The sequence below is a fragment of the Carettochelys insculpta genome, chromosome 4, assembly GCF_033958435.1.
Source record: "Carettochelys insculpta isolate YL-2023 chromosome 4, ASM3395843v1, whole genome shotgun sequence".
Classification (NCBI taxonomy): Eukaryota; Metazoa; Chordata; order Testudines; family Carettochelyidae; genus Carettochelys; species Carettochelys insculpta.
The window spans coordinates 84,954,413-84,968,753 of NC_134140.1; the positions used below are offsets into that span (position 1 = coordinate 84,954,413).

Consider the following 14,341-nt stretch of genomic DNA (forward strand, 5'->3'; position numbering starts at 1 on the left):
TGCTGCCTTTGGTTTCAATGAGAATGGGGACGGGTAATGAGCATGTCATAAATGATTCATTAAGTGTTTAAATGTTTGTTTACATGGCTAACATTAGGGCATTTGTGTCTGAGAAGTTCAATCTATATGTATACTGTTTGATATGTAGGACAATGGTGTATTGTAGATGATCAACATTTTGGCTGTGCAAGCAATTCAGTTTGGTACTAAATCTAATGCTTTCATTGGTCCATAATTTAATAAATATGTGCGGAGCACGTGGCTAAGATGCAGCTGTCTACGTTTATCCTCATCTTGGACAGAACTGACAGCACTGATGCACAAGTTTCTACCTGTTCTGTGACTTCACTGCAGCTGTATTTCAACACTTCATGTATTGCCTCTTTTCCAAGATGCATGTTGTCATCATGGCACGTATTATATGTCCAAGCAGCCTACATTAATTTCCGTAGGTAGCAAGGAGTATAATCATTAATTCAATTGTGTGCCGATTTATGATGTCATCTGCATAAACTAAGAATGGTAGACAAGTTAAGCTCCTTAATGTCCAGTTTAAGGACATGAGGAAAGTGATTCTTACACCAGAGTTTGACTTCAACCAGTTATTTGGTTTTCCAATGATTGTTATGGTACTGCAGAAGTCGTCGTACATACCTTTTATAACAGTAATTATCTTACATTTCCATTATGCTTCCATGCATACAGTATGACTTTCTAGTCTGGAAACAGCTAGGATGTTAAATGTTTTTTTTTGTTGATAAGATTATGTTAGTGAGGATGCTGCAGAACACAGACCCACAAGATGCCAAAGAATATAATGGCCACACTGCCACAGTCAGTCCAACCGTAGAGGCTGACCTCTGTTGAGCTCGGGGTGGCCAGTCCACGGCTCTTGAGCCCCATGTGGGTCTTTGATCAGTGAAATGTGGCTCTTGCTCTGAGCCGTGTGCCTGGATTGCTCACAGTTGATCTGTGCATGCACCCTAGTATGTGGAGGCAGAAGTGTGTGGCTGTGGTGGCAGTGGCTCCTATGAGACCCATGCATTGGTTTAGAGGTGGGGGAAGGGGGTAGCTGGAGGTGCCTGACTCTGGGGGAGGGGAGGAGGATCATATCTGAGTGCGGGGGCTGGGAGTGTCTGGCCCTGGGGGAAGACATTGAGCCAGGTATTATGTTTATTTTTATCTCTCTACATACACAGATATATAATATGTGACTCTTTGCAGTCTGTCCACAGCTATTTTGGCTCTTGGTCTCTAACTGGTTGACCATTCCTGGACCGAATGGTGGAACATTGTATTTAGGGACATGACCCAGCAGGCCTCAATAGAGGAGCAAGCTACGGGCAAGAAATCAGTGGTGGAAAAACTACTGCTGCATGTGTCTGTAAAGATGCTTTTGGGCTAAAAAGAAAAAGGAGAATTTCAGGATCAGGACAGTGGTTGTTCAGTCAAAAAGCATAAATTCTGCTTTCAAATTCTCTTTTTTGTTTAGGTTTCCTTAAACTTTTCTCCTATTTTTTTTTTTTTTAGAAATGTTTGTACTCTTTACGTAGATTAGGCATTAACACTAAATATGGACAATTCAGAATATTAATCAACCTAAACAGATTTTTGCATAATGTTTACAAGTGTTTACACTTGATGTTGGGCCTGTCTTTTTTTTTTTAAATCACTAAAATAGTCATTAAACGAACATCTAATTCAATAAAGACTCTTATGTTATTTTGAAAAATCTAAAGTAGGACTAGATTGTACATTTTTGTGCACAGTAGTGAGTAAGCAGCTGTGCTAAGTGAGAAATATTTAGACTATAGTCATTTTCAGGGTACAGGTCACTTCTTGCCTCAGCTGAGAACAAATGAGCGGACAGGAGGTGATGTGTACACCCGCCTATATGTCAGCATGGCTGTTTTGGAGCTAGTCAAAAACTCTGGTTATTCCTGTTATAAAAACAGCATTTTGATTAGATTATATATAGAAAATACTTTTAACAGATGTTAGCTTACATTTTATTAAGATCGCATACTTTGATTTCATGTATTAGTTATATCATTTACTAATTTTACTTTTTTTGTATTTTTTCCCAGTTATGGAGACAGATGGATGCTACAGTTGCCCAAAAGGCTTAGACATGGAGAAACGGTGGAGTCAAGTTTCTGAACGTGTGGCGTATTCTTCAGGTGCTGGACAACGGACTGATGAGAGTAACTATATGGATATTGTAAACATAAACTGCGTCACTGGTGCTTTTCCAAACAGCACTGCTCAAGGAAACAGCAAAGACAAACTTGAACTACTCCCTAGTCTGCAGCAAGATAGTAATCAGCCTGGTATTTTAAACTCTGACATCAAGAGTGAGTCAGAGTCAAAGGAACTTTCAGCAACTGTAGCTGAATCCATGGGTTTATACATGGATTCCATACGAGATGCTGATTTTACCTATGATCAGCAAAGTCAACAAAGGGGCCTGAGTCCTGGAAAGACTTATCAAAATGTTGAGCAGCTGGTAAAGTTCTACAAGGAAAATGGCAATTGTGCCTCTCCTTTAAATAGCACAAATAGGCCCTTGAGATCTTTGATATCGAACTCTGGAAGTTCTGTGAATGGTGGTCTCAGCCAGACTATTGTCAAAAGCCCTATAACATGTCATGAGAAAACATCTTCTTGCTGTAGTCCACAGAACATGACTTCTTCAGTTTGTAGCCCTGCTGGAATTAACTGTGTATCCTCAACTACATCTACTAATTTTGTAAATTTTCCAGTGCACAGCCCAATCAGCCAGGGAACTCCTTTGTCATGCTCCCCCAACATTGAAAACCGGGGCTCTAGATCGCATAGCCCTGCACATGTTAGTAATGTGGGATCTCCTCTTTCTAGTCCTATAAGTAGCATGAAATCGCCAATTTCAAGCCCTCCTAGTCAATGCAGTGTGAAGTCTCCAGTCTCCAGTCCTAACAATATCACTATGAGATGCTCTGTGTCTAGTCCTGCAAATATGAACTCAAGGTGCTCTATTGCCAGCCCTTCCAATACAAATAATAGGTCCAGCCTTCCTAGTCCAGCTGTTAACACTGTGGGATCTTCTGTCTGTAGCCCAGTAAACAATGCCGTAGGCTTCCCTGCTGCTGGCACACGTGCTGGACCTAACCCACGCCAAGAAACTATTCCTAGCCCAGAAACAAAAGACAAAGGTGCTCAAGAAATCACATTTCCTAAAATGGAGGAAATGGAAAATGCTATCTCAAACAGTTGTGTAGCTGGTCAGATGAATCTTGTTCAGTTTATAAAACCTGACCCAGATGGAGCATTCAGTAGCTCATGTGTTGGAGAAAACTGTAAAATCAACTCTGATTCCCCGTTTTCAGTACCAGTAAAACGAGAATCGGCTAAACATTCTTGTTCGGGTTCCTCTCTTAAAGGGAATCAGGCAGTAAATCCATTTCCATTTATGGATGGCTCATATTTTTCTTTTATGGATGACAAAGACTATTATTCTCTTTCCGGGATTTTAGGACCACCTGTTTCATCTTTTGATGGTAATTGTGAAGGTAGTGGGTTTCCAAATCCAGGTGTGCCTGTGGGTGTTAAACAGGAGCCTGATGATGGCAGCTATTTTCAAGAGAACGGTATGCCATCCTCTGCCATTGTTGGTGTTAATTCAGGTGGACAATCATTTCACTACAGAATAGGAGCTCAAGGCACAATATCTTTATCACGACCTGTTACTAGAGAGCAGACTTTTCAGCATGTGAGCTCATTTTCTCCAGTCAGTACCCTAGTTGAGACATGGAAATCCCATGCTGACTTATCCAGAAGAAATGATGGGTATCCTGTTCTAGAATACATTCCAGAAAATGTGTCAAGGTGAGCAAACCAAAATCATATTTTTCATACTACACAATCTTAATAAATGACTGGGATTTTTTGTGTGCACTTTTTGCTTCATATTCTCTTTAATGTCTAAAAACTTGCATAGGTATTTATTTTTAGGTGCCTTCCAATGATTTACTAGTCAGTTACTCTGTTAATCTTGCTAGATTTTTGGTTCAGGTTTCAGTGGAAAAAAACTGCATGCTTCATATTCAAAATTTAAATAGTCTGTATTCTGTTATGATTAGATATGAAACTGCTATGTAATGTTTTGAGCCTCTGCCATGATACATATTTTGTTCTTAATTATGCAGCTTGTTGCTGTTAAACTCATGTGCCCAGTACTGGATATTCAGTACTTTCTTGTTGCTTTAATGCTTTGTACTGTTGGTGAGGTGAGAAGAAAATAAACAAAAATGGAAAATGTTACAGTAGGGACTTAAGTTTCTAAGTTGTGTGTTATGAACTTGTATCCATCTTTAATTGACTAAATTTAGAAACTAAGTGTGAGGGTCTGTGGCAAACATTATCCCTGAATCGTAATTGTATGACCACTGTGATTTACACAGAGATGCGTATCTCCTGAACCGATGTGGGGAAGGCCTATATAGACCTGACGCCTTTGAAGTGACTGCTGTCAGATTTTCACATTTCTGGGTGAATGAAATATGCTAATATTTGAACTGTGCACTACTTTTTGAATCCTAAGTAATCCTGTTTTATTAACAAATGAAGTATCCATATAATTCAGATAGAGCAGTAATGTTTAGAATAGAGGAGAGGTGAAAGAAGCCTGCAAGTAAGTGTATCATTGATGGTGTGGTGTTACTACAGGTCTGTGATAAACACATAAGTGATATTTAGCACTAATAGAATGATCATCTTCAATCTGGGATCTCAGTGAATAGGGTATTATGCCTATTTTATAAGTGGGGACACTGAGCATTAAGATTTGAGGGTGGTCTTTAATGAGATAACAGTAAAACCTGTAATGAGGCATTGGGTGCAGCTATGGTGGTGGAGGAAAGTGTGCTGTAAACATGTGCTGGGCATTTTCATTGTCTGGGTCTAGACAGCACTCTGCCCAGTGCCACTGCTGGCAGAAGTATGCGAAGTGAGCTTCTTGGGATTACAAATGGCTGCCCATTTTCATACTCCCAAAGTTCGTAACCATAGCCATGCGAGAGTTTGGTGCCGGCACTGCAGAGGCCATGTGGACATGCTATTGCCAGCTAAACCTCAAGACGTAAGGGTTTGGTGACAGAAGGGAGTTTAACTCACTTTGCATAGCTCTGCCGGCAGCAGTGCTGGGCAGAGCTTTGTGTAGACATAACTCTAGTATTTTATAGCTTGTTCACAGTACACCTGAGCTCTGCACTTACGGTTTTCATTGTTGCTACTGCTCGGAAAGATACACTGGTGGATTCTCATGGTGACTCACATGCCCAGTTTTTTTGACAGTGTAGATACAGCCAGGAGAACTTGCTAAAGACTTGTGCAGAGTAGCCAGAGGAAGAGTTGAGGACAGAACTTGGGTTTTATGACCTCAGGTCTCTTGCTCTGATCAGCTGATTCACTTCCTTTGTGTGACTGCAACATTTTCTTCTTTTTCATGGGGGAGGGGAAAATCACAATTTACTTTTCTGTATTATACAAGTTAAAGCTGAGAATGTTCTAGTAAAAAAAACAAACAAACCCTATTTAAATAGGACTTGTGGCTGAAAGAAGCATGAAAATCTATTTACATGAAGCCTATGAGGCAAAACAGACTTAAAGATGCTTTTCTCCAGCCTAATAAATGTGTTGTGTGTTTGTTTTTAAAAAGCACCTCATACCCAGTCATTCTCCATCCACCTTGTTATTTACAAGCCATATTGTACTTTTTCTTTGCTTATTTCATAAAGTGCACATTCTGCTGTCATAATATGCATTTTTTTGGTATGTCTCAACTTGAGAAGTATATATTATTCCTTCAATAGAAAGCTTAAGTATTCTGCAGTTGGGCACATTAAAGTCTCAACTATATTTTTCTGTATCATAGAAAAATGGGTTACCAGAAGATTAGTGAAATAAAGGGGAAAATTCACATTCAGATCATTACTTGTGCAAATAGTCCTTGTGACATCCATGTATTTGCATCATATTTCTCTTGAACAAAGATTGCATGCTTGTATGTTACAATTATTTCTGTGTATCTTTCATTGGCTGACCGGTGGTGGGCAACCTAGGCTAATGATTGGGACACATGATTGAAGTAACCAGAATGGTTTCCTAGCACAGAGTAGTTTTACTAACTGCGCTTATATACCTAGAATTTGTGGGGCGTGATGCCTGAACTGTAGCAGTGGCTCACTTGGATGAGGAGGGCATGCATGGCTCTCACAGTGAATGTAGAGTGCAATCAGCATGGACCTCACTTCATGTGCATGTTGCTTCAGTAATACTAGTAGGGAAGGAAAAAAACCGGCATGGATAGAAACCAGAAGAATCTGGAAACCCCGCACATGGACAACAGTAAACAGAATAGCTTAGATTCACGATAGGCCTTGGGGTTGCCCACTACAAAGCTATTTAGGCCCATAGGTAAATAATCAGTGCCCTCAGACCAGAACCTGTACTCTACTTGATGCGTGTTTGGTAAGGGTGTCAGTATTATCTTTGCTATGTACAATCCTGATCCTGAAACCTGTAATCTGTAGGTGTAGTGCTGTAAAGAGCCCCCACTGAAAATGTGGGGCTTTGTTTGGGCACAGCAGTCCACCAATCCATTTTATATTTCAGAATGGGGCCTATATTATCATGTTTGTAGCATAACTCTATTATGGTGGTAAAACAATACAGTAAGTCGCCAACTTACACTGTTAGTTTGTTCTGAAAGTTGCCGTGTAAGTTTAACACTGCTTAAATACAATATATTTTTGACATCTACATTCATTTTAATGGATAGTTAAAGCTAAAAAAGCAGGCTTTATAAAAACACAATATTAAGAAAATGAAAATTTATTCAGTACAGTACATATATAAAAATGTTAAGAGAACTAATATTTACTCTTCAATAATTTGTGGCTCAGATTTTGCAGATGTTGATGGCAATGGATCTTTTCTTTTTTTTTTTTTTTTTTTTTTAAAAGTACATGTACTTGTCCAGTGATTGTACTGCAGCTTTTTTCTTTTCAGAAATCATTTTATAGCATGCAATAGCATCATGCACTGCTCTAGATACCTTCGTGAACCTTTTGGTGTTTGAGTCCTGAGCCTCTAAATCAGCGAGTTCTTTCTCGATCATATCAAAGCATTCTGCCATCTGCTTAGTCACAAGTCGTTTTGGTGGCTCAGCCTCCTGTACTTCCTCTGAAACTTCATCTTCTTTTCTATGGTCTTTGAGCTCCATTAAATCTTTGTTGCTCAGTTCTTTTGCATGACACTGTAACAATTAATGGAAATCATTTTCCTCAAAATTTAATTCTAATTTTCTGCCCATTTCCATTAGGTCACTAATTACATCTTGCTCTTCAAATTGTCTAAAGTCCTGAATACACTGGTGGGGGAGGGGCACGCAAGCTTTTTCCAAACAGCATTCATGTTAGATGTTGTAATTTCACACGAGGTAGCATCGATTGTTCTTAACAGCTTTGTAAATATCCTATTCTTTCCAGAACTGCCTCCAGTGATATTCCATTCTCCCCTTAAGTAGGCTTCGCTGCCTCTCTGAATGTACTTTATAGGTAATACATTTTTAAAAGTCCATGTGACTCCTTGAGCCATAGGTTGTATGAGAAAAGTTGTGTTTGGAGGCGAGTACATCACCTTGATGTTTTCATGATGATCACACACAGCTGCTGAGTGACCTGTGGCATTATCAATCAACAACATGGTCTCAAATAGTAAGTTATTTTCCTTGCAATATTTTTCGACGTCGTGGACAAAATGGTAGAAAAAACCAGTCTTGGAAAATTGCTTGAATCATCCATGCCTTTGGATTAGATTTCCATACAATGTTTTTGAGGGCCCTAGGGTTTTCACTATGGTAAACTAACAGGGGTTTTGTTTTGTAGTCCCCAGCAACATTTTCACTAAGTTGGAGCATCAGCCTATCCTCTGATACCTTGAATCCTGGCATACCTTTTTTCTTCTTTTGCTATGTAAAAATGATCTGACACTTTTTTCCAGTATAATCCAGTTTTGTAGACATTAAAAATCTCTTGTGGTAAGTAATCCTCATTTTCAGTGATTTCTGCCAGAGCCTTAGGGAACTTTGTGGCTGCTACTGCATCTGCGATGGCATCCTCACCAGTCACTTTGATCTTATGCAGTTTAGCACGAGCCTTAAACTTATTAAACCATCCGTGACTTGCACTGAATGTAGCAACAGCAACACTCTCCCCATGTTTACGTTTTTGGCCTTTAAGAAGACTCAGGGCTTTCTCTTGTATGAGCATAAGCCTTATTGGCTTTTGTCGTTGACGTTGGTCTTCAATCCAAACACTCCAATAATTTTTCCAAAAATAATTTTTCCATTTCTTCTATTTAGTATGCCTCTTGGAAATAAATGTGGACTGCATTGGCACAGAACTTTTTACATGCTGCATAATTGGATCTTTATCTCTTATAACTGTTCTAATAGTTGATTCATTCATTTCATAAGCACGTGCAATGTATGCAAACTTTTCACCTTTTTCATATTGTTGAATAATTTCTACTTTAGTTTCCATAGTTATAGTGCACCTTTCTTACCAAAATTCTGAACATTTTTACCACTCTTATGTTTCTCAGACATGATGAGGCTTTATAGTTTATGAAGAGCAGCACAGTAATGAGACACAACTTGTACCCACGGGAGAACAAATAAAAATGGCGAAAGCGATGCTGTCAGCTGTGTGTCAATGTACTAGTAACACCATCTATTGAGCTGTAGTTGAACAAATGATAGAGCGCTCTGATAAGTTACACCATCTATTGAGAGGTAGTTGAACGAAGGATTGTGCTCACATATCCATGTGTCTATGGATCTGTGTAACTGGGACCTGTGTAAGTTGCGGGCTTACTGTACTACCATTATATTTCTTGGAATGGATCTGTAATTATACATGCAGTCAGGCTTCTATCATAAGCCTTACTTACGAACCTCCTTCCTATAACTTAAGGGAAGTGACATAACCTGAAAAAAAACTTTTCTTGAGCTGGAGAAGACTTTATTCTTTGTACGAAGTTTGAAAGAAATTGCAAAGGATACTTTTATGTTACGGGCTAGTAAATTTCATAGCTTATTTTGAAAGTGGAGTAAATTTTCTTGGTTACCTTTTTAATTCTGAAATGGCTTGTGGGGGTGTGTTTTTTTTTTTTGTTTTTTTTTTAAACTTGTTACATAGTCTTGTGTTTTGAAGGATTTAAGTTTATTTTCTAATGACTGGTCGTGTGTGGTTTTGAAAAGGCATTTTGTGGAGGTAGGGATCTATTTGCAACAGAAAAATTAATCTTTAGTGTAGAAAGATGTGTTCAGAAGTATTGAAAAGAAAAGTGTAAAAGATCTTTTATGAAGTCTTACATATTTTAAGAACTGTTATTTCAACACTAAGTCTCAACACGTTCTTAACTCCTTTCTCAGTCTCATTAATGGAATGGTTGCGGGGGGGGACACTATTCATCTTCAGAATCTGCATAATGAACCATTAAGTTGCCATCTAACTTACAGCTACTTTACATGGAGAAAGGCATAGGCTGTCTGGGCAGAGATCAGAGTTAAATTTAGGTTTTCAGAACTGATACTGAGACTGTTAATGAGAATTAACATTCTTAAAATGGCAGCTGTTGAACCAGGGCTTTCAAGAGTCAGTTATTCTTGTGAATCTCATCTAATAAACATTGTCCAGACACAACAATTTGTTGCTATCATACTGATTTAAGCCCAGTACAAACTATCGACAGTTAATATTTGCCTTCTAATTTATTTTGTCACTTTCATAACTGTTGGTCTTTTGATATGTAGTGAATAAGAATTTATTTGTAAAACTAGTACCATATTTAATATGCTGAAGAAAGAAATGTTTTTCTCATGTAAAAATAAACTGTCTGTGGAATTTTTTTCTTGTGCTAAGATGTGTGCACACTGTCTTTTCTTTTCTTTTTTTTAAATTAGGTATGTAGAAATGTTTGTTAATTATGGAAAAATATATTTTTACATGTGATACACACAATGTAAAAGTAAATAGCAAAGTGGGTGTAAATCCAGTCAGGCGTATGTTTGGTTGTATGACTTCATTGAGAGAAATGTACACTGAGAATCAAAATAAGATTTAAGTCATTACTCATCTGAGTCAAAATACTGTTCTAAGGCTCATGATTGTGGCAGGTATGTAATTTTCAAAATGGCTGGCTAAGGAATGTTAAAAGGATCACGTCTTTTTTGCTTCAGATTGGTGTGGAGGCATCAAGTGTGCCTTTCCGCAGCAGTTTACAAGAATATCCCACATGTAGGTGCATATGCTCTCATTTTATTTTTTTTCTTAGTGGTCTTGGTACAACCAACCAGCCAATATTTATATAAATTTACTAGCCAGCAGTAGTAAGTGTGTGGTGTGGGTTGTGGTTTTTTTTTTTTTTTTTTTTTTGGTAGTCCTGGGCCCATTCATCTCCTTGCACATTACAATCCTTTGACAATCCCCTGCTCCCAAACATCGTGAGGAGAGAACAAGAGGCAATGGACTTAAGCTGCAGCAAGGGAAGTTTAGGTTGGACATTAGGAAAAAGTTCTTAACTGTCAGGGTGGTCAAGTACTGGAATAAGTTGCCAAGGGAGGTTGTGGAATCTCCCTCGCTGGAGATATTTAAGAACAGATTAGATAGATGTCTATCAGGGGTGGTGTAGATAGTGGTCGGTCCTGCTGTCGGGGCAGGGGACTGGACTCGATGGCCTCTCGAGGCCCCTTCCGGTCCTAGTGTTCTATGATTCTATGCACGCACCCCCCCCACCCCCACAATGGAGATCTGGGATTTGCCTGTTTCAGCCCAGTGAAAAAAGACTAGTGGCTTATTCCCTAACACCGTGATCTCTGGCAGAGTGACTCCATGATAGCTATACTACCAGAGATTAAAGGTTGCTTCCAGGAAGGCCCCCAAGTAGAACTGGGGGGAGGGAGGAGTTTTACATTAGAGAAGATTGGACCAGAGAGGGACTCTAAATGTATATTCTCCCCCACCCCCAGTTTCTTCCCTCTTATCCCAACATGCCCAGTTTCCATTCCTCTGCCAATTTTCTTCCCAAGTGGAATGTGGTCTCGCATCCTCTTCCTATGCCAGAGTACAAGATTCATGCATAGATGGTTGACAGGAAACACTGGGGCATTGACTACAGGTTTGGGAATTAAAAGATGTTCAGATAGGTGACAAAAGAAAGTACTCACATTTTAACCTTTATTTTTTCCGATGGCCCTTTATTTTTAGGCATTAGCCTAAATGTCCTTCAATTTGACAGGTTCCATTTTTAAAACACCCCCCCTCCCCGGCTATTGTGGGGAATCTTGCACCACTGGTTTGAGGACGCAAACCTGTCTTGTTTTTGTTGTTTTTAAATTTTTGGGGATGTGGCATTCAGTCAGGAAGGCATCTCCATCCAAGGCTGGAGTTAAATTTCACTGAAGTTAAGGAACTTGATCAAATGTTTAAACAGGGGCTTAACTTTAACTGACTTTTCAGTCAAATTGTTGCTAGTTTGTGTGTGATCTTTAGAAATGTTAGTGGCTAATTATTTTTAAAAGATGTATTAAGATTAGACTTGCATAGTCTCTTGATTCATTGATCTGTAGTTTTTTTTTTTTTTTTTTTTTGATAATAGCAACAGTTTTAGGCTTAAAACAGTATCAGAGTAGACAGACTAGAATATGTAATATGGCCCCAGTCCTGAAAAAGCTACTCTGCAATCAGAGGGGTCTGCCTCTGCAGAAACAGGGACTCAACATATCTGCTTTGCATCTCTAGCATATGGAGTGGTAACAAGAAAATTGATACTAGTCTACTGTAGTTTGAGCAGAATCATCACTAATTTTAAATGGATAGTTCTGGTTAAAATCTAATGACACAGTAGCAAATGTTTTGTAAAACTTTTGTTTTAAATATTGCCTAGAATAGCCACTTACTAAATTTATTGTTAGGCCATTGTCTCTCTGTCAGACAGGATTTTAGTGGTGGTTTTTTGTTTTTTTTTTTCAATTTATAATCAGACTTGACTTCTTCTGTTTACTGGAGGACTTTATAGAATAAGTATGAGGCTGCTGAACTATCTCCAAGCTTGGCAGAATTTGTTTCCCCCCACCTCAGCTTCTCATGAGTATTACCGTGTAAAGTTTGTCACTAACAATTCTTTCTAAATGTAGAAGTCATTTTAGTTTTGCTTTTTTGTATCTTTAAATGATTCATTTTCTTTGTATTGTGTATATAAAAAAAAAAAAAAATTGTCTTAACTTTTGGTGTAGTCTTGCTAAAGCAGTAACAGCTATATTTTTTTTATTTCCCTCAATAAGAGCATAAGTGAAAATTACAGGACTTACATGTACATCTGATCTCAAATGTTCAACAGGTCCCTTAGATGTACGTAGGTACATTTTTATAAGCCCAGTGAACCACTTTTTCTTTGTGTTACTAGAGTTGTTTGGAGGATCCTTTGTATTCACAAATACAGCCTTTGCAAACACACAACACAAAATTCACAGGATCCTCTGGAAAACTCTTGCCTTTTGAGGCTTAATTTTCAATGACACAGTCTCAACAGGATGCTGTATGCAGAAGAATTTTCAGTGAAAGGTCCACAGACAGACAGACAGAATACACGACAGGGTTGTTTGTGCCATAGACAGCGGTGTGTTTGAAATCTGTGTACCCACAAAATTGGCTTTATAAGATTTGTAATATTTTTATTAAAATCTGGAGGTCAGAAAGACCATGGAATATTGAGACACAATAGAAATGTGACAATTTGCCATAATTGCTGAATTTTGTAAGTTAGCGAGTAATGACAGTGCCCTGAAAACTAGGAAGCTGCACCAAAATTGACTTGGTTAATTTACTATACAAATAATTAAATAGTATACTAATTCATAATATGCTTTCAGTAATAAACCTCATTAGGAAAGTCTGCAGTTAAATCTTTGATAGGTGGGTAGATTACAAACTGTAAAGAAATAGAGGTTAGTAAGATTCTACTGAAAATCCACATTAATTTGTAGTTTTGTTAAAGACTGGAAGGTTGTGATTTCTAAAATGGCCTGTATAAAAATGCTTACAGCTTTAAATATGCATTTTAAATGTGAATTACTTGTTGGACATTTGACTGTTTTAAACATGGCTTGCATATAGCTATGTTTACAGCGATGGTGAGAACAATATTTCAAAGTCTTTACTCACATAGTACTTAAATGGTCTACAGTGGGAGTAGTGTGGGAGGCTTAGAGTTAGTAAACCATCCTGATGGAGCAAAGCATTTAACTTTAATGGAACTTGCGTGTGTGCTTTAAGCACTTGTATTTACATACCGACTCAAATTCTTTACATAGATTATCATTGGGTTTAGTATCCCTATTGTTTCTGCAAGGCATACCTCTGAAAGGTATCTTTTCTTGTAAGCTATCATCTCTTATCATAATGGCAAAAGCTATAATGGATGTTAAGCTGTCTGAAATTTAAATTCATTTGTGGAAAATAGTTTAACAATATCAGGGTTGATAAGTCAAGCACTGAAGTTAGCAAATGCAAAGTTAAAGCTGTACGTACAGACTTAACTCTGTCCTCTGGTTTAATGTTTGTTATGATGTGGGTAGGTAAGGGTGATGAAAGTAAGACATTTGAAAGCTAAAAAGGACTAGTCAAAGGAGATACTTATATAAAAAAAAATGTTAATTTGATATGCTTCACATGTATCTGGTTATTGTGTTGGTTCTTCTGCTGTTGGTGTACCTTAACTGAGGTGGAACGCATACAACTTGCTCCATAAATCCTAGGAAGCTCCTATTATGTACAAGAGTTCTGTAAAATACAGGAATTAACTTTGTCAGATAAAGTTAGACTTTCTAATACAGGTTGAACCTCTGTAGTCAGGTATCCTCGGGACATGACCAGTGCTGAATGAGAGAATTTGCTGGACCATGGGAGGTCAGTATTGTCTAAAAGCATTACCAACACTTCCACTGCTTACAGGGGTCTTAAAAGACATTTCCAGGTAAATTACAGCTAAATAAGAGCACAGAGCACTGAGAGCCAGGACTGTGGGTTATAAAGAAACTTTATGGAATCATGGGAAACTTGGCCACACCCCTGGTAACTGGTCATGCAGCTAACTCAGATCATGCTGGATTACTGATGTTGCCAGAAGAGAGAAGGTTGTACTAGAGAGGTTCAACCTGTAGTAGATCTGGCAAGTAATTTTTTTGCAAATGAGAGTTTACTTAAAAATTTTACAAGTAAAAAAATTTGTTTCCTTTAAC

The 14,341-nt window shown here is 38.2% G+C and overlaps 1 protein-coding gene across 3 annotated transcripts in view; it reads left to right on the forward strand.

Annotated features, from left to right (window-relative positions):
- The window catches only part of NR3C2 (nuclear receptor subfamily 3 group C member 2), a 313,415-nt gene that overhangs the window by 5,371 nt on the left and 293,703 nt on the right, over positions 1-14,341 (forward strand). For all 3 annotated transcript variants that reach the window (XM_074993201.1, XM_074993199.1, XM_074993200.1), the window contains exon 2: positions 2,088-3,864. In XM_074993201.1, the coding sequence (XP_074849302.1) occupies positions 2,090-3,864 (1,775 nt within the window). In that variant the 5' untranslated portion in view covers positions 2,088-2,089. The remainder of the gene's footprint in view (positions 1-2,087; positions 3,865-14,341) is intronic.